The 21,820-nt window shown below is 37.5% G+C and overlaps 1 protein-coding gene across 1 annotated transcript; it reads right to left on the bottom strand.

The window, feature by feature from the left end:
* Positions 1-8,254: 8,254 nt before the first annotated feature.
* LOC140831346 (uncharacterized) lies at positions 8,255-21,106 on the bottom strand. The gene is made up of 2 exons (XM_073195099.1): positions 20,862-21,106; positions 8,255-11,552 (listed from the first exon to the last, which is right to left on the bottom strand). The coding sequence occupies exons 1-2, from the start codon at positions 21,104-21,106 to the stop codon at positions 8,255-8,257; spliced, it is 3,543 nt and encodes a 1,180-aa protein (XP_073051200.1).
* Positions 21,107-21,820: the final 714 nt, after the last annotated feature.

The raw sequence follows: 21,820 nt of genomic DNA, 5'->3' as shown, positions 1-21,820 counted from the left end.
TACAAAATTTTTATTTTTGAAAGATTCCTTTGTGTGTTTACCAAGTTGACAAGCATCACAAAAAGAATCTAATTTTAAATTCAGCTTTGGCATTCCGGAAACTAGGTCAAGTTTTAAAAGTTTTTCTATGGTGCTCATCCCAACATGACCAAGTCGTCTATGCCAAAGAATGTTGTCATCAACATTTAATGTTACAAGGCTTTTTATTTTTGAAAAAGATGAAATCTTTAAATCGACCTTGTAAACATTTTCACTTCTATAACTTTGAAACTAATGGTTTTGTCAGTTGTGAGTGATACAGTGCAATCGTGTGGTGTGAATTTGACTTCATAACCCCTATCGCACAATTGACTAATGCTTAGGAGGTTATGTTTAAGCCCTTTCACAAGAAGTACATCATCAATAATAGTAGAGTTAGATATACCTATTGAGCCGATGCCTTCTATGATCCCTTTGTTGTTGTCTCCGAAGGTCACCGATCCCTTTTCTTTTGGTCGAATGGATTGTAGCAGCTTCTTTTCTCCCGTCATGTGTCGAGAGCATCCACTGTCAAGATACCAAGTGCTCGATGACTTGTCTCCCCTTTGTCCCTACAAGGTTGAGATACAGTTTGATAGTTGGTACCCGTTTCTTTGGGTCCTTTGGGGTTAGTAGTAGTTGGGGATTTGGGGATCCATTTCCAATAACTATTCTTGTTGTGTTGGTGTCTAAGTTTCTTGCATTTAGGTCTTATGTGGCCTATCTTACAACAGTAAGTGCATGTTGGTGGTGTTCTTGGTTTTGCCTTTGCGATAAGACTAGCGAAGTTGACTGATTTCTTTTCATATCCTAGACCTCCTTTGTCGAAGTTACACCTTTGCATGCTCAAGAGGTTTTCTAGTTTACCGCTACTCACATTGAACTTGTTGAAGGCTTTCTCTAAGTCTCTTAGGTTTGTCTTGAGCTTAGTGTTGTCATGCATCCTAGCTTCTAGTTCAGTTTTAAGTTGCTTATTCTCATTTCTAAGTGACTTAGCCTTATTGTACATACTAGTGTAAGCGGAGAGTAATTCATCGTAAGAGGGTACCTCGTCGTCATCCGAGTCGGTCAGATGATCTTCCTTCGCCATGAAGCATAGGGTAGACTCCTCTTCGTTGTCGCTGTCGCTCCACGTGGCTAGAAGGGCCTTTTTCTTGTCTTTGCCGGCCTTCTTCTTGGAGGGACACTCGTTTGCATAGTGACCCTTTTGTTGACAGTTGTAGCAGGTCACTTCCTTCTCAAACTTTTTGTCTTTCTTGTTGAAGTTGGAACTCCGCATGAATCTTTTGAACTTTCTAGTGAGGAGTGCCATTTCTTCATCGTCGCTATCTTCAAGTTGACTGGTCAAGGCGATCCCTTTCACCTTTACTTTGTCGTCATCTTTCTTTGTCTCCTTCCGGGTAGATACTTCAAGTTCATGGGTCTTTAGGGTCCCATGAAGTTGATCAAGGTCGTAGGATGCCGCATCTCCCTTGTTGGATTCAATGATAGCCGTGCGCTTTGCATCCCATTCCGCCGGTAATGCTCGAAGGGCTCTCCTCCACACTTGTTTAGTTGGGTAGTTCTCACCAAGTTGGGCAAGCTCATTGATGATTTGGGTGAGCCGCCGGAACATGGTGTCGATATCCTCCTTGGGTTCCATCTCAAAGGTCTCGTACTTGAGTTGGAGAAGGTCTATCTTCGTTTCTTTGACTTGATTGGTTCCCTCGTGGCAAATCTCCAATTTGTCCCAAATCTCTTTGGCGGAGGTGCAAGCCGAGATTCGGTTGTATTCATTCATATCTAGAGAACAATGAAGAATATTCATAGCTTTAGCATTTTGAGAGATAAGTTTCATATCGTCCTTGGTGAAGTCATCCATTCCCTTAGGAATTTCCTTATTATCCACCGTTTTCATGGGGATATAGGGACCTTTCACCGTTATTTTCCAAAGGTCGTAATCGACGGATTGGATGTATAGAGATATTCTATTTTTCCAATATCCGTAATTAGTACCATTGAAAAGAGGGGGACGATTTGTGGATTGTCCTTGGGCATACTCGCTTGCTAGATTGGCCATTTAAAAGATTTTGAAAAACCTTGCTCTGATACCACTTGAAGAACCTAAAGGGGGGGTGAATAGGTTCTTTTAGGCCCTTTAGCGTTTTTAAAACGAGTTTGCAAAAATTGCAAGCGGAAGACTTGAGGGACAATCACAAATAAAATGAATGCGTAAAGTAAGTGCGTAAAATAAATACGTAGTAAAGTAAATGCGTAAAGTAAAGAGGGATAGAGATGTTTATGGAAGTTCGACGAAGAATCGTCTACGTCTCCCCTTCTCGATGAGGATCGAGGTATCACTATATCGACTTGGCTTTAGGAGCTCCAAGCTAGCTTTTACAACCACGCCTCGATGCGTCTACTTGGCCTTGAGGGCTCCAAGGATAGCCACGAATTTTACAACCCACTCGAGAGTATTACTTTCACTCTTTTTCTACAACTCTTTTGATATTACAACTCTTTTAATCAACGCACACAAGAGATGGTAGAAAGCTTTGTAAGAGACAAGAGAGAGTGGAGTGGGATGATTGAAAATGCATCCTCAAAGGTCTATTTATACTAGTCTTGGACGCCAAGGTTCGGATCTTCTGTTTATCATTCGGAACGTCCGATGTGATTGAAATCAATTTGCGTAATTCTGGGATGACTTCGGATCGTCCGTTCTTGACTTCGTAGGGTTCGAACATATGCTTCGGAGGGACCGATCCAGCTTCGTTTCTTCCGAACGGTTCTTTCAGACAGTGTATGACCAGCTTCGGAAGGTCCGAACTCAAGTTCGTACCGTCCGAACATTCCCGCGTTTCCAGAGATTTGAAATCTTCAACACTTCGTAGCGTCCGATCATGTCCTTCGTAGCGTCCGAAATCTTACTCAATCAACAGTCAGATCAATTTGTCTCCGCATTCAAGTGATTTGATTGCTTGTGTTCGGAACGTCCGATCACGTCTTCGGACCGTCCGAACTGGCTCCTCGCAGCTTCCGAACAGCTTCCACTTTGCTTCTGATCGGCACCTTTTCGGAACGTCCGAACCAACTTCGGATCTTCCGAACTTAACTTTGTTCTTAGTTTCCTGCATGCCTCAATATAAAACATTAGTACATTTTTAAGCCAAGTTTGGTATCATCAAAACAAAAACTTTGGGATATGTTACAGCATTAAAAACATTAATCTCATCCTCGAGATTTGTATGCGTTTAAGGCGTAACAACAATTCTTTTCAATCTCCCCCTTTTTTGTATTTCTGGACAAAACTTCAGGACGGGATGATCCCTCAGTGCACAACTCCCCCTCCATGTAACTCCCCCTAAATTTGCCATGTGTTGTTAGTGAAAAACTTAGTCTGAAGAAAAAAACGTAGTCTGCCTTGTCAGTCAGTAGCTCCAGCAGTATCATCATGGCCCCTACTATTATCATCATCCTTATCATCATCCCTGGATACTCCTCCTTTTTGGATAGAATGCACGCCTTCCCTTAGTAACAGGTTGTAAGTAGCAATTTGTGTTTCAAAATAGGAGATGGTTGCATTTGATTGTGAGATCAGCTGATTGGCAAGAACAATGGTGTCACGAGCCTGCTGAATCTGTTGAACACCGAAGGCGATTTGGGCACGGATAATAGAAGTTGGGAGCTGGACAAACCCTTCTGGTGTAGAGGAAGAGGAAAAAATGTTGCCAGCACTAGGACCAACATTAGTGTCCGCAACCATTGCAGGAGCAATCCCAGTGGCAAACGATCGGGTTGAAGGAACAGCAGTAGGATTTACCCCAGCGTCAGACCAGGGAAGATCGAGGACCCTAGTCCCTTTGAAATAAGCGGAGGCAATTTTCAAGGGTTCTTCGATTTCGATGAGAGGTTCATCCTCCGCTTTCACAAATCCCTGGGATTCAAGGATACCAAAAATTAGGGATGGATACGGGAGTGAGACAGACCTCAACTGTCCTTCTGCAAACTGCATAACAGTGGAAAACACTAATTCCCCAAAGTTGAAATTCCGGTCCGTGCCGATGGTAAAGAGGGTGACAGCATGAAGGCGAGTGACCACAGTAGTGTTTCTAGATGAGGTCCAGTTGCGTATTGCAGTTTTATGTAGAACTGAGTAGAAGGATGTCAGTTTTGCTGCTGCTAGACGCTCTGGGAGATGTGGATACTGAGTGACCAAACCCCCGGTAATGACCGAAGTGATGTAGTCAATATGTGGAAGGTCATCCAGATCATCGTAGGTAGGTGTATGATAGAAGTCATTGATAATGTGCGGAGAAAAATCATATATGACATCCCGAACAAAGACACGCCCGTACAATTGACCTCTTATCTCCAACACCGGTGGTCAGATTGCAATAGAATTCAAGAACAGGTCGTCTAGCATAAGGCATTACAGAGTTCACTGTGGAACTTAGCCTGCGGATGTTGAGAAATGTGGTGAGATTGTACCTTCCATACGCCTCAAAATCAATGTTGCGTTCTTCAAAAAAATTCCTGTTTGCATACAGGTACCATTGGCCCACAGCAGTCTCTGAATAGAATTGAGGAGCGAAGGAAGTGGCCAGGTTATAGTCCTCGTCAACAGTGTTGTCAACACCCGGTGCAGCACCAGTGCCAACATGGTCAGCAGCTACCTCAGCGGCAACTGAATGGCCAGAGTGCTCACCAGACTCTTGAAATTCAGACTCCATGACAGTGTCAGATGAGGAGGTATCAGATGGTTCTGGTGGGGCTGCATCCTCATGAGGGACTGAAGCACGCTTGTTTTTTGCATCCCGTAAGTTGTTAAGGAAGTCAGCCAGGGATTGTTCGTCCTCTGAGGAGAAGCTGACTTCCGGGGATCTGTCAGGTTGTGGAGCAGAGGATGTGGACGGAGCAGCGGATTTCTTCACACGAGCAGAACGTTTCCGATGTACCAACTCAAAATTGTCATCATTCGAATCATCTCCGGACGAAAAATCTGGGTCCAGTGTGAAATATGTGGCCATCCGCGGTTTCTTGGGAGCATCAAAATTGGGACTATATCCTGCCTGCCTTTTAGATCGCCGGAGAACGGTGGTGTGCTGTGGCGGAAAGGCTCGTCTTAGTGCTTCGTAGTCGAATGGCATGCCTGGGTACCATGGATTTCCAGGTTCGCCTGGGGCAATTTCCTCAAGCGGGGCAGGCTGGGGAAGAACAGACACAATTTGCAGAGGATTGGCAGTGGGATTCTCATGCGGTGGTGTTGGAGGTGGTGTTGACTCCCGTCGGGGGACACTACGATTTGTCTCCATTTCACTGCGGATATCTTGTGGATCGAATTGATGATCTGCCATAAGCAAGAAGAGGAGATGACAGTATCTCTTTGGAGCAATAAGTACCCAGAGAAATATCGAAGAGCAGTGAGTGATCGTGAAGCACAGTGTCCAGAGAAATGTGATGAATACATGAGAAATCAAATAACATGGTATTTAAACCCTAGCAGCAACGGTAACAATTTGAATCGAACGGACGCAATAGTAACGGTAAAAAAAAATAACCGGTTTACCCTGGGACAACGGTAACAATTTCACCAAGGATTCAAATTCAGAATGTAAAGGAACCACTGATGTCCCACTTCGATTTGTAACCCACAGAAGACAAGACATATCAAATCCTCAAAATCTTGGTTAAAAAAAATTTAACAACCGTTATCTGTCAAATCTGATCTCCAGCTTATTTTGATGTCTTCACGAACCAACAAATAATATGCATGTCCTAATGATGCCTTGGTAAGATGAATGTAACAAAATGTCAGGCAATGTATAAATGGTGCTATCTCTGAGCTTGGTGTTGGCAACACCATTTGGCAACACCTCTGAGTTTAGTCATACTTCCACAAAACTTTCTTTTGATTCAGAAATGGTAGCTCCCACTCTAGAAGAACGGTCTTCAATGGACTCCCCTAGGTAGCTTTTTCCATTATTATTTTTATTTAGAAGTGGTAGCTCCCACACTAGAAGAACAGTCTTCAATAGACTCTTTTAGGTAGCTTTTTCCATTTTCTTCTAAAAAATCATTTTTTTTTTTATCTCTTTTCTGTTTTTCTCCTTATGCTTCACAAAATCCAAGTCACTTTTTCACATTGGACAGGATCACAATTTCAATGAACATCTTCAACTGCTCGATGCCTTGGATTGAGCCGAATATACTCCTCAACACTTGACTGGAAGCATGAATACTCAGAGGGTACCTTTCAGAAATTGCCTTCACTGTTCAGATTTTACACAATTAAAAAGAATGATTATGATAATGCAGTATGCCTAGCATCTTAAAAACAGACATGCAAAAATGGTGTTGTCACCGATGTTGGCAACACAGACGACAATACGTGTGTGTGATTATTGTACGCACATGCTGAGAGACTTCCGAAGATTGGAAAATCTCTCAAAATCCAAAAGTTTTGTGAATATATCGGCTAGCTGGTTTTCAGTTCTAACAAACTCTAGTCGAATTATTACTTTTTCAACCAAATCTCGAATGAAATGATGTCTTATATCTATGTGTTTTGTTCGAGAGTGTTGAACAGGGTTTTTAGAGATGTCAATCGCACTTGAGTTGTCACAGTAAACTATCATCCTGTCACTATGGAAGCCATAGTCCTCTATCATTTGATTCATCCAAGCAAGTTGTGAACTACAACTTGCTGCTGCGACATATTCGGATTCGGCTGTGGATAGTGACACGCAATTCTGTTTTTTACTGTACCATGACACTAGATTGTTTCCTAGATAAAAACATCCTCCCGAAGTACTCTTTCTATCATCTAGATCCCCTGCCCAGTCTGCATCAGAAAACCTCACTAAATTGGTGTTGGTTTCTCTAGTGTACCACACACCTAACTCTAAAGTCCCAGCAATGTATCTCAGTATGCGTTTCACGGCTTTAAGATGAGATATTTTTGGATCAGATTGATACCTAGCACATAGACAAACACTGAACATGATATCGGGTCGAGTGGCAGTTAAGTACAGAAGGCTACCAATAATGCTGCGGTACATGGTGTTGTCAACACCGTCTGCAACACTATCTTTTGACAGTTTCTCATTTGACCCCATAGGAGTTCTCATGTGTTTGGAGCAATCATTCGAAAATTTTTTAACCAGATTTTTGGCATACTTGGATTCACATATGAAAATTCCATCATGTAATTGCTTAACCTGTAATCCAAGAAAAAAATTTAACTCCCCTACCATACTCATGTCAAACTGTGAAGACATATGATGTACAAATTTATCAACCAGATGTTGCGATGATGCACCAAATACAATGTCATCCACATAAATTTTACAAATCAGAATATCATGCTTGAGTTTTTGTGTAAAGAGAGTTTTGTCAACCTCACCTCGTTTGAAGCCCAAGTTAATCAAATAGTCGGCCAACCTACCATACCATACTCGAGGAGCTTGTTTCAATCCATAAAGAGCCTTTTTCAGTTTGTAGACATGGTCCAAGTAATGTGGATCTTCAAATCCTTTTGGTTGGCTAACATAGGCTTCCTCATTTAAGATCACATTCAAGAATGCGCTTTTAACATCCATTTGGTACAATTTCATATGCATATGACAAGCAATGGCGAGTAACAGACGGACAGACTCAATACGGGCTACAGGTGCGAAGGTTTCATCAAAATCCACCCCCTCAACCTGTGTATACCCTTGAGCTACCAGTCGAGCTTTATTTCTAACAATGTTACCAGATTCATCGGTCTTATTTTTAAAAATCCATTTTGTTCCAATAACATTTGTATTTGGGGGTCTCGGTACCAAATCCCACACATCGTTGCGCACAAATTGCTCAAGTTCTTAGTGCATTGCATTTACCCAAAATTCATCTTTAAGTGCCTCAGTTATATTTTTGGGTTCAATTAATGACACAAAGCAGGAGTGACTAACCTGAGAGTATGTGGAGCTCATACATACCAGACCGATCATCTTTCGATAGTCCACCTTATCCTTTTTCCTCGTTTGCACATCCTCATGTACTTCTCCAATAATTTGTGACAATGGGTGATTCTTTTGAATTTTACTGGGGATATCTTTCACATCATCCAATATCACATCATCCTCACCTTCTTCATTTTCCACAGATTCGGTAGGGTCCTGAGATGGTGTTGTGCTTGGTGTTGCTGGACTTGACTCAACACCAGTCTCAGCACCAGTATTAGTTTCCAGCAGTCCTTCAGTGCATCTTCTTTTCATTTCCCTGTCAAATCAGCAAGATCATCAAATACCACATTGATTGACTCCATCGTTGTTCTAGTTCTCAAATTGTAGACACGATAGGCTTTACTATTCACAGAATATCCAAGGAAAAGACATTTATCGCTCTTGGAGTCAAATTTAGCAAGGTGATCTCGATCATTCAATACATAGCCAACACAACCAAAGATATGAAAGTATTTAAGGTTTGGTTTTCTTCCCATCAAAATTTCGTAGGAGGTCATAGTAGATCCCCTTCGTAAAAAAACTCGGTTCGAAATATGGCATGCAGTATTCAAAGCCTCAACCCAAAAGCGTTTTGACACACTTTTGGAGCTAAGCATAACCCGAGCCATTTCTTGCAGAGCCATTTCTTGCAGGGTTCTATTTTTCCTTTCTGCTATTCCATTTTGTTGAGGAGTCTTAGGAGCAGAAAACTCATGTGTTATTCCCTTTTTGTCACACAGGGATGAAAAGTGAGAATTCTCAAACTCCTTTCCATGATCAGTTCTAATTTTAACCACTCTTAAATCAAACAAGTTGGTTATTTTTGCATGCAGTTTTTTAAAAACATCGAAGGTCTCAGATTTTTCTCTAAGGAAGCTTACCCAAGTGAAGCGCGAAAAATCATCAACACAAACAAATGAGTACTTCTTACCGCCCAGGCTTTCAACTTCGATTGGTCCCATTAGATCCATGTGTAAGATTTCAAGGCATCGTGTTGTCCCGAAGTGTTGCAACACCGGGTGAGCAACACGTGTTTGTTTTCCCTTCTGACATGACCCACAGACATAAGTATTATCTGAACTTAAATTGGGCATACCTCTTACAGCTTCATACTTACTCAGATTTTTCAGGGTCTTGAAGCTTACATGACCTAGTTTTTGGTGCCATAGGTCCAAATTGCTTACCTTGGCATTACGGCACTCGTCGCCTTCGCCCACGAGATAGCAATTGTCAGCAGACCGGGTTCCTGTCATAACACAAACATTTGCATTATTAATGACTTCACACTTATCTTTATTGAATCTAACATGTAAATTATCATCACAGAGTTGACTTATGCTTATTAGGTTTGAGTTAAGTCCTTCAACATGGAGAACATTGTGGAGTATGCGAAGCTCGTCAATATTCAGAGTCCTTTTGCCAACAATTTTCCCTTTGGCACCTCCACCATATGTCACCCGACCACTTGCAACTTCAAGATAATCAATGAGGTGTTCTTTAGATCCCGTCATATGACGAGAACACCCACTATCAAAGTACCATGCTCCTGAAATGTTAGTTTTTAATGAGGTATAAATAACATTGCATAGATTTACAGTTTTGGGTACCCAGATTTTCCTTGCAGGGGGTTTCTTGATTCCAGTATTGTACTTGGTGTTGGGAAACACCTTATGCAACACTTCATTTGAATGCCAATACAAGTAATCGATTCTCAGTTTGTAGCAGAATGGTCTGATGTGCCCAGGCTTATGACAGTAATGGCAGATAAAATTACACTTACTTTTATTGAGTTTTGCTGATGACGCACGCTTCTTAATTCGTGACGCCCTTGCTGAGGAGTGAGCTTTTGGGGATGAAGTGGATGAATCAACTGACTTCAGTTTTTGTTCAGCGCTTGGCTTTGGAGTGGGCACAGTTTTTGGAGGCATGTCTGTTGATAAGGAGTCAGTATAATCTTCTCCTTTCACAAATACTGTGGTCTTCGAGCGGGTGTTGGACGACTCTCCATGCTCATACGTGCTTTCAACATAGCCAAGACCAGACCTACTCCCCGATCCCATATTCAGCATTGTCTCAAGCTTTGAAGAGCTTGCATTGAATTTTGCAAGTGTTTTTGATGCCTTTTCGAGCTCATCTCTAACTTTACATAGTTCAACGTCCTTCCTACTCAGCAAAGTTTCAAGACGTGACAAGTTTCTCTTCAGATCAGTATTCTCTTTTGTGAGTTTGGAATTTGTCTCATTTCGTTTAAGCCAGTCATCATAGAGTTCTTCGTACATCATCTGGACAGTTTCCACAGTTAGTTCTTCTTGATCAGCTTCCTTGATGTCTGCACATCCTAAATTTCCCAGAGATTTGATATTAAGGCATAGTGATCTTGAAGTGGTGTTGCGACCCGGTGTTGCAACACCAGTGGCAACACCGAGGGGATTAACCTGCAATTTATACATATCATGATGAACAACAGAAAAAGAGGTACAATCGTCTCCTTCCTTGGAACCATATTCCTCATCAGTGTCTTCGTCACTCAGTGTGGCTGTCATGATTTTATTCCTCCGAAGCCGATTGGCACACTCATTGGCGTAGTGGCCAAATCCGGAACATTCTCGGCATTGGACTGAGTCAAGTTTCTTTGTTTCCGGTCGACCTGGGGTTTCATTCCTTGATTTGAAATTTCCTTGAGTAGGAACAAAAGTTTTGTTTCTTTCAGTGGGGATGAATGAGGGTTTCAGTGTAGACACAGATTTCTTTTTGTCTCTCATCCGCTTCAAGTAGTCGCCAAATTTCTTGGTGATCAAGGATATTGTTTCTTCACCTAGATTAGACTCATTTGCCTCTTGAATTAGGTTGTTTACAGAATCATCGGTGGTTTGCAAGGCAATTGCCTTCCCTTTACTCCTTGTCTGTAGGTCTAAATTCATCTCAAATGTTCTGAGAGAGCTGATTAGTTCCTCCAGATTAAGCTTAGAAGTGTCCTTGGATTCGTCAATAGCACAGATTTTGATATTAAACCGCTCAGGAAGAGATCTCAGGACCTTGCTAACCAGTCTTTCATTTGACATAGAATCACCGAGACTACTGGCCTCATTTGCTATCTCACGCAATCTCCGATCATATTCCATAATAGTCTCGTTTTCCTCCATCCTTAAACTTTCAAATTTAGAGGTCAACATCCTGAGTTTGGTTCTGCGAACACTCTCTGATCCTTCGCAGTGCTTTTGAAGAATATCCCAGGCTTCTTTGGCGGAAATGCAGTTGGTGATGAGACTGAACATATTAATATCCACGGAGGTGAATATCGCATTTAGCGCCTTGGAGTTGAAGTTCGAGGTTATAACTTCATCATTGGACCAGGAACTTTCAGGTTTGCTTCGACTGTCTCCATCACCATCAACTATCTTTGGCGGGGACCATCCATCCAAGACACGTTGCCATGCCCTTTCTTCTATAGATTTGATGTACACTCTCATTTTGACTTTCCAGAGAGCATAGTTCGAACCATCTAGGACTGGTGGTCTAAAAACCGTGTTAGACCCTAGTGAATCCATTGAGCTATTAGTGTATTTCCTGCAAATAGCAATAAACCAGAATCAAACACTTAGTGTATCAAGTGATGGCTCTGATACCACTTGTTAGAATTATTGTGCATTAATTGTCAGGAAATAAATATTAAAAACTTGCATGTCAGAATTAAGTGTTGTGGTCGGTGTTGTCAACACGGCACACAACACAGCAGCGGAAATTGACTGATCAAACTTATAAACTGAGTAAAGTAACTAGAGACCAGGATTCAATTATGCACAAGTACTAATACTTGTGCGAAGCCTCAAGGCAACAAATTCACTAGAAGATTATGTAAATCGTTTACACAAAAACAGATACTAGTGAAAATAACGAAACATAAATTCCTTGACACGCCAAGGAATTAGATGACATCAAATGAAAACTTTTAACCCAAAACTAAACGCTACAGCTGAACATATGCTGAATACACCAGAACGGAAGTATCATTCCAGTCTGAGCGATTCCTCCCTTCATCTGCAAATTTTTCCAAAAAAATCGTGAAACGATTTCTTCAAGACGATTTTTGTATACGCCCTCACTCTTCTCCCTGCCTTCTTTTTTGATTGGTGATGTTCACATATTTATATCTGCATCACGATCTTTCACGATTATCTCCATCTACAATCAAGGAAACAAGTGTGTTTAAAAAGGAATCAAACTCTTTTCAAGATATGGTCTATCCTATAGATATTTTCCCTCATGCTATAAATCATCCCATAAAATGAGTATCTATTTCTAAGGAAACAAATCATTTATGTTATCTAGAAATGCAAAAATAAAATATCAATAAAATGTGGAATCAACAATTCCTTTCAAGGCCTTAGACTTGTCCATTATGAGATAGTTCGATCATATTGCAGTAAGAGTTCCAAATAGTTTATGCCGTCAAATTAAATTATAAATGTGATTTTAAAAGAAAAACTATTGAGGAGTAAATATGAAATAAATATACTGTCATTGATATCAACCTTAGATTTGCGAGAGTCGACCAAATAAAATCAAGCATACATTTTATCTCATATAAAATATTTCTCGAGGGAGAAACGATTATTGTCCCGAAAACTAAAAAAAAATAGACGAACCCGAATTATTTTGAAAATTCATACCTAGGCTATATGTTTGAGGTCACATCTTGTTGTGACAAATTATCTCTGTAAATTTTGGAAATGCATCTCGAATGTTATTATTCTTTTCCAACGATCTCTCGTTTTGTGTTTGTCTGTTTGTGTTATATACACTAGCGTTTTTTGCACAATTAGAAATAATTGTCTAAATATAATAACTTTTGTTTTGTTTTTTTCAAATTAATTATTTTTATTTAAAAATTTAATAATATATAAAAAAATAAATCAATACTTTTAAAAATTTAAAATATTTTTGAAAGTTGATAAGATATTTAGTTATAGATAATACCAATTTAATAAAATAGACTCTTATTGTTAGGATTAAATGTAAGGATGTGTTTGGTTGAGTGGATTAAAAAATGATAGATTAATAGTCAAATATTTATCGTTAAAATTTTAAGGTGTTTTAATAATCATTTTGACCCGGTTTAAGATCCAATTTTATAGATAACTATTTGATTAATAAAATTTGATCTTAAATCGGGTCAAAATGATTATTAAAACATCTTAAAATTTTAACGATAAATATTTGACTATTAATCTATCCTTATTTAATCCACTCAACCAAACACACAAAGAATAGTAAATAAATTGTTAAGCAAATATAACAAAAAAAAGAAAAAATTTAAATCGTGTTAACTTCTTAAGTTAATATTTCAATCAAACAATGAATCAGTAGTCTTCTTCAATTCTGATGCATCCTCTTATATAGGTGTTGGTCCCCAACATCAATAAATATATATGTTACTCAAAGATGTAGTGGGTAGCCGACAGTTGTGCAGAAGGTACCACATGTCCTTGACGTGTTTCCAAAAATAGTAACAGTTAATTCAAATTTCTTGGACACTAGCTGAAAGGGGTAACAAACGGATCTTTTGTATTGTCTTGCCTGACAAATATAGAAATATACTTAGATATAATTATCTATTGTCTTCAGAGAATGTTGTCAAATCAGTATGCGATATGATCTGTTATGCTATAGAATCATGCGGACAACATGATTTATGATTTAGACTTGAACTAATGTGAATGTGCGTCAGATCAGTTAAGTTGGACACCTCGAATTGTCTGTTTTTGCATATCCATTTCATATTTTATTAATGTAGTTTAACCGCACTTTTTTAGCTTGATGGTTAGATTGCTTGAGGCATATCACCGATAGTCTTTGTCGGTTTAGTTTTGGTCAAAGATTTGTATTCATTAATTTTTACCAAGTCATATGAGTTTAATTTGTGAGCACCAAAACTTAAATTCAGAATTTATCTTAACTATTTTCTCTTTTTGGTTATGTCAAAACTAAATTGTTATGCAAGTAATATTGTGCAAGATTAATCAAAAGTAAAATATAAACAAAATAAATTTATGTATCTTGATCTATCTTCTGCATAATGTTTGATGATAAGAGTGGTTTGGCCTATATCCTCTACTTGAGCTACCGTGATGACCACCACGACCAGAACTTTCTTGACCACAACCAAGTGATTTCTTGTGTTGAGACAACGAGAACAATACTTGGATTTTTCTGATTCTTTGGGCGTTTTATTCTTTTTGACATTACCCCTTCCCTCTTTGAAGGTAGTGAACAACTTCAGAAATCTGCTTGCCAAGAGTCTATATGTGTCCTGTCAGCACAGTTTCGTGCTTGTCAATCCTGCAGACTATATCATCATTTGATCTTCGATGATTTGAGGTCAGATATTTGGATCATGTGTCGATACACAAACTTTCATGACTTCAGTGAAAATGAGCATTCATCTTGGACTTGAAGAGTTCAATATCTAAAGTAGTTGCCACTTGATCTATCCTGCGACCAGCTATCTCATTCTGAATGTTTGAAATATTTTGATTAACCAAATTCATATTTTGTGGAGCATAATCATCTGCAAAGGGTCACCTAGATCAAATTCTTGAAACTTTGGATGTGATTGCACATACGAGTTTAGAGGCAACTCGATTTCTATTAAATTCTGTTGTGAACTGAAATATGGATCAAATATAGGTTCACGGTCAGCAGGGATTTCTTCAACGGAGGTGTCCTTTTATATAAAGAAGTTTTTTTTCTGCTTCTTCCGCTGGTAACTTATGGGTGGTAATAAGTGGTTGAGCTTGAAACATATTTAATATGAGATCATTAATAGATGGTATATGCTGAGAAGTTTTTTCTTGTTATGTTGCTGGTTGTTGTGGTGGAACTGGCGAGGAAGGATCAAATGCGGACTCTACTGTCACAACTTGTTCCTAGAGGAAAGGTAATGAGAATTGTTGAGTCTGTAATCTGGGGAGCATAGACTTGAACTAGTTTAGGGGCAATCATTGTTGTCAAGGGACGGTAGCACTTTTGCTATTGTGGTCAAAGGAGCTTCTGAAGTGCCTCAGATTATTGAAAAGCCACTTGAGTTTTTTCAACATTCATTCCACCAAATTGTTGATCAATTTTAGGTTGTTGTGAGATGGAAATAATATGAGCTTTTTATTTTGTTATTGCTATTGGGGTTCAGAATCTCTTGGAGGAGATTGATCTGTAAGAGATTCTTAAATCTATATATGGGGTTCCCAATCTCTTGGAGGAGATTGATCTGTAAGAGCTTCTTCAATCTATATAACAGCTATTTGTTGAACCGTTGAAACTTGAGAAGGAACATAATCAGTCATCAGCTCTTGAGATGATAAATTTGTTCTTTTGATTGTTCTAACTATTTAGTATGTTGCTCTAAATCCATCTGTTCTGATGGGATTTCTTCTTGAAATTCTTCAATAGGAAGGGACAACTTTAGTTTTGTGCTCATGAGTTTCACTCTCATGGACAGCCCATGCGCATCCATCTCCAATTGACTTATGACTGCAGAATCATCATAAGTTGTTGGGTCATGTGGATTGAAGTTCTTCCTTTTCTTGGTTAAAAGTAGTCTCAGACCACTTTCTATTAGCATCATTGCTAAAATTTATCTTCTTTTTATTGTTTCCGGGATCACATTCTCGATCCATTCCAAAAATTTGATTCTCTTGAGTGATCATTTGATCTAACTTCTCTAGAGTTTTGATCTTCGAGTAATTTCCAAATTTTCTTTTGGGCACCCACTTATCAAAATTATTAAGCTGAGATTGTACTTTGTTTTCCACTTCTTGCATTGCCAAATCGATTTTGGTTTGAACTGCTGACGACGGCTTGGCTGGTTCTACTAGAATGCCCTTGCCTTTTTCTTTTGAGTCAATATGAGGTAAAAAAAGTGGTGTTGGTTTCAAAAAATTTGAAACCGGATAAAACTTTGCTTATTGGAACAGTTGGAATGAGAGCTAGTCTGATGGGTTCATAGAAGTTTTTCATCATCTTATTTTTCTTAATTCTCTTCTTTTTTTCAAGAGATGGGGAGAAAACGTTTGTTAATGAGAGCTTCTCTTGATCTGAATCAATCCTTTCTGATTCAGAGACTTCAACCACCAGTTTGTGCTTAACTATTCTTCTTCTTATTCTTTCCGACCACTTCCTTATTGACTTTGAGAAAATCATCATGCGAGTTGATGCTATTTGACTTTTATACGACAATGGAATTTTCAGTAAGCACCTAGTGAGAGTGCAGGGAGGGAGATGGAGTGATGTTGCTTGCCTGGAAGGGAGAACATGGCTATCAAAATGTTGTACACAATGGCAGACCAGTTTATTTTTGTCTCTTTAGTGATAGATATCATCATCTCCAGCCGCTCTATGGTGAAACCATCAAATGACCCAACTTTGGCCACAATATCATTGACTAGCCTGTACTAGATCTTCATCTATTTCTTCTTGCTGAAAGATATAAGAGGGGCACCATGCAATGAGAACTTCACCTTCATTTATTCAATGAATGCAATTGAAAGACTATTGAATTCTATAATTCCTTCTGTGGGTAGAACAAAGATCTATGTGAAGAAATGTTGGTTGATGGAGATTGTCTGCTCACTTATTGTCCAGTTTATAGCTTCATCCATGAACTTGTAAAGCTAATAACTGAGATAAGCCCTCCTCTTAGAGGTAGTTTGCACTACACGGAATCCTTTCAGTCGATAGCCTCCATAGATTTGAACATGGTGACCATGCTATTATCCAACAGCTGATAAACTCCATCAAAGTTGATTTGAAGAGCGTTGCTGGTATAGGAAGACATTTTTCGAGAGTTAGAAAAATTTGAGGCCAATAAATTTTTTATACGAAAATTTGATGGTGAATATGATCAGAAAATAGTAACTAGAGTCTATGAAATAAAATGAGCGTATATACGGTCGCATGTAAGAAAACATGTCAGTCCACTTTCATCGTTGTCTAGTTTGATTGATGATCTCAGAGGTGTAGTAGTTACATAACATTTCTACATTCCAAATTTCTTGAAAAGTTCTTTGGTATATGTAGCTTGATTTATGAAAATTCCATTATCAAGCTTTCTTACTTGTAATACGAAGAAGAATGTCAGCTCACACATCAAATTCATTTTAAACTTTTCCTACATTAGCTTGGAGACCTTTTCACAGAGTTTGGGGTTAATTGACCCAAAACTAATATTATCAACATAAATTTGAACTGATAAATGTGATCTCCTTTATTGAATTTGAATAAAGTTTTATCAACTGTTCCGATGGTTAACTCGATATCAATTAAAAATTTGGATAAGGTTTCATACCAAGCTCTAGGAGCTTGCTCAAGTCGTATAAGGCTTTGTCTATTTTAAACGCATAATTAAGCAATACATGATTCACAAATCCAGGAGGTTATTCTACATTCACATCTTCTTATAAAAATCCATTTAAATATACACTTTTAACATCCATCTTACACACTTTAAAGTCTCTAAAAGCAATATAAGCAAAAAATATCATATTAGCTTCTAATCTGAATACATGTACAAATTATTCATCAAAATACATTTCTTATTCTTCCTTGTATCCTTGTGCAACTAATCTGACATTGTTTGTAATTAGATTACCATTTTCATCTAATTTATTTTAAAAACCCATATGATACCTATGAAATATTGATCTGATGTTTTGGGAACTAGATGTATTACTTTGTTTATATCATATTGATTTAATTTCTCTTGCTTAACATCTATCAAATTTGAATCAATTAAAGCTTCAGCAATCTTCTTAGATTCTAATTGTGAGATAAAGACAACATGCAAAAATTCATCGATTATTTGTTTCCTTGTTCTTAATCGAGCTTACAAGTTACTTATGACCAGCTCAGCTGGGTAATTTTTATTCGACCGATAGCATGGTCCAAGAGGATTTGGATTTTTAGTAGAAGGATCTCGTTTTTGAATTGGATCAACTGATTCTGGAACATGCCCAGTTTGATTTTGAACTTTATCATCTTGATCAATTGTCTCTTCACCTTGATTTTCAAGTATTATCTAAATGTCCTCATCAGCTTGATTGATAGAAATGTTAGGTTCATGATGCAAATTGTTTGATCTTATCAATTGTTTATCATCGTCACTTTCACATTGAAAATTAGTTATTTCCATTCTATTTGTAATATCGTTCAAGAGCGCATTGTGTGCATTTGGAACAACAGATGATTCATCATATATTACATGATCTGTTTCTTCAACAGTTGGAGTTCTTTTTATTGAAAACACGATAACATTTGAGTCCTAAGAGTACTCCAGTATCTGATTTTACATCAGAAGCAATTAAATGATTTTTTTATCATTGTTATGAATAAAACACTTTACAACCAAATATTGGGAAATATGATATTTCAGGTTGATTGACATTCTAGATTTGATAAAGTGTCTGTCCATGCTTTTTTGTTGATCATCCATCAGTTTTGCATGTAACATGCGTTGTTTATGGCTTTAGCCCAAAAGTGTTTTGATATCCCAGAATATTCTAACATGGTTCGAGCTGCTTCCTTGAGTATTATCTTTTTTCTCTCAGCAACACCGTTCTACTGAGGTGATCTAGTAGCAGAGAATTCATGCTTGATTCCATTTTCCTCCATATATATTATAAGTAATATGTTGGTAAACTCAGTTCCTCGATCAATTTTAATTCTGTCGACCACAAGGGTTTTCTCATTATATAAGCGCTTTAGGATCTTTATAAGTTGAGAACTGTTCTGATTTGTGGAACTCAAAAAGATAACTTGTACATATCTTTGAGAAATAATCGATGATCACCAGGGTGTACTTCATTCTCCCTAAGCTCATTACTTATATATGACCAAACAAGTTCATATGGAGCAGTTACAAACAGCGAGCTGATGTAGTACATCTTTTGCTTTTGAAGGTTGATCTAACTTGCTTTCTAATCGGACATGCTGAACATATCTTTTCGTTTGATAAATCAATCTTTGGCAGTCTGGATACTAAGTTGTTCTTACTCAAATTAGCGATGATCTTAAAATTCAAATGATTTAACCTTTTGCACCATAACCAATTCTTACTAGTATTAATATCAATAAAGCATGTTGGATCAAATGTTTTTCAACATATCAATCTGTTTTACATGTATTACCGGTCCTATTACCTATCAGCATGGTTTTACCATTTAGATTCTTGATAGTGCAAGTGTGTTTATGAAATTCCACAATGTATCCAATATCATATAATTGACTTATTCTAATTAAATTATAATCGATATTTTCAACCAAAATTAGATCATTAATGGCAATATTATTATGGATAATCTTACTTTTACCCACATATTTACCCTTTGAATCATCTACATATGTGATTTTGAGACCTAGATAATCAATGATTTCATATAGCATTTTTCAATTTCCTGTCGCGTGCCTTGAACATCCAATGTCTAATATCAGATGAACTTCTTTAATAGCTCAGTAAGACTTACCTGAAATCACATATCAAAATAAATTTTGGTACTCATATCTCTTCTAGTGCAGATCATATTAGTCTTTTCAGAACCACGCTTGAATTATCCTAACATAGTTTCCATTGTGTGTCTCCAATATGGTGTATGTTTATGTTGAAATCTTATTGATGTCGTGTGGTGAATGTTTAACAAGACCCTATTTAGGCCTTTCCTTCGGATCAGAAAACATATATCTCTTCTAAACTAGTTTGCTATTTTAGTAATGATTATGCTTAACCTTCATAGAGTTCTGTTTGATATGTCTCTTATCAAACTAGATTAATTTGGATTGAGGGTCATACATTCTTCCTTAGTAAGTTTTTGAGCCAAATTGACTTATAACTCTTAGGTTTTACATACCCAAGCCCACGATACATTTATTTGTTCTTTTGATAAACTTACTAACAAAAATTTTTTATGGCTATAAATGTTCATATATTGTGTTGGATATGACAAAATCTATGAGTTTAGATATGTCTTTCTCTAAACACAACTGAGTATTTGTTTCAGAAGTGTTGTAACCATTACCATATATCAAAGCCTAAGACTGATTTGTCACCAGTTTGCTTTTGACCTTCATGCAGTTTTCAAAGTGAAACAGAGAACTTTGTTCAAGTGTTGACCAAATTGTTCAATATTTAATTTTCAATCTTTATTACTTGGAATTCAAATAAAATATTTTCATTTTCGCTCATTAGCATAGTAATTTCGGTCTTAATACTATTTAGCTTATTAAGTTGTTCACAACTTGAGCTTACAAACTTGTCTATCAGACACTTGTTTTCTGCTCTGACTTCATCAAACGACTGCGAAAGTGCTCTGTACTCTATGACAATTTCATTTAGTGCAATGATTAAGTCATCTTGTGTGAACTCTCTAAGGTAAAGCCAAATACCTCATCATTTTTAGATTCAAAGTCATCATTTTCCATTAGGTACTTGATTCACTCCTCATCAATCGATCTCACTGGATGGATCTTCTGAGCTGGTGGTCTCCGGATCCGAACCAGCTCACTTGATGTTGATCTCTTTGGCTGGAAACAATTTTTGCTCTCTTTTTTCCCCAAAGGATTTCTTCTCAATTGTTGTCCTCCTTTTAGATGACTTATTTTCATCCTTCTTCGGTTTGGTACAGTCATTAATGAAGTCGTATGTTTTTCAACAATTATAACAAGTTTGATCAGAAGAATCTGACTCTTTCTTGTAAAAATTTTTCTTATAGGAATTTTGAAAGTTCGTATGATTCTTCCTCATAATTTTTTTAAATTTCTTTACAAGCAGTGACAAGACATCGTTGCTAAGTTTTTCAACTCAACAAACTTTGATGGAGATTCTTTTTCTACCACAAGAGCTTTTTTGGATGAGAGGTTGATGGTTCTTCTTCATTTCTGGTTCTCAATTCAAACTCATAAACCTTCATATCAGTAAACCGATCATGCAACTCTAGCTCATTCAGATTTTTTGATTCTCGCATGACAATGGTCTTCACAAGAGCTTGCAGCTCGATTACTATGTTGTTTTCATCAAATTCATTCATCGTATCTCCAGCATTCATCTTGATATTACCGAACTTTTGAATGCCCACCATCAACTTATTTTCCTTAGTCTGGTTAATTCCTTCACAAAGTTTAGTTAGTTTTTTCCTGATTTCTTTGGTATTTGAACTTGTTTTAAGTTTATTAAACATATTTTTATATAATGTTTTATAAAGGTATCTTTGGCCACATTATCCAGTTTGGATTTTTTTTCTTCAGCAATGCTAATATCCTTGGCTTTTCTACAATTTGATGAGCACATTCTGTTACAACAATTGTGTTTGCTTTCATTATCTTTGTTGGTTTATCTGTGATGACATATCACATGTCATCATATGATAGATTTGCATACATTCAAATTTTTCCGCCATCATATTCTGTAGAAAACACAGAGATTTAGTTAAAGGAAGCCATGCGAGTATACCAGATATTCAGATATCGAAATAAAACTTATCGGATACCACTTGTTAGGATCTAAAGTGACACTTTAGAGGGGATGTGAATAATTGTTAAGCAAATAATGCAAAATTTAAACCGTGTTAAAAACTCAAGTTAATATTACAATCAAACAAAGTAAAACGAGATACTAAAATACTAAGTTTGGAAATAGCTTAAAGTACCAAGTACATGTGATATATTAAAGTGCGACATATCGTTTAAGATAAAAACTTATTCTGCACATAAAATATCTGAAAATAAATAGAGGCGATGATTTGTTTATGGAAATTCTAAGACTAAGTTTTTACGTCTTTCCTTGTTCTGTTTCC

The sequence above is a fragment of the Primulina eburnea genome, chromosome 5 (genome assembly GCF_022965805.1).
Source record: "Primulina eburnea isolate SZY01 chromosome 5, ASM2296580v1, whole genome shotgun sequence".
Lineage (NCBI taxonomy): Eukaryota > Viridiplantae > Streptophyta > Magnoliopsida > Lamiales > Gesneriaceae > Primulina > Primulina eburnea.
This window is presented reverse-complemented; position numbering and strand designations above follow the sequence as displayed.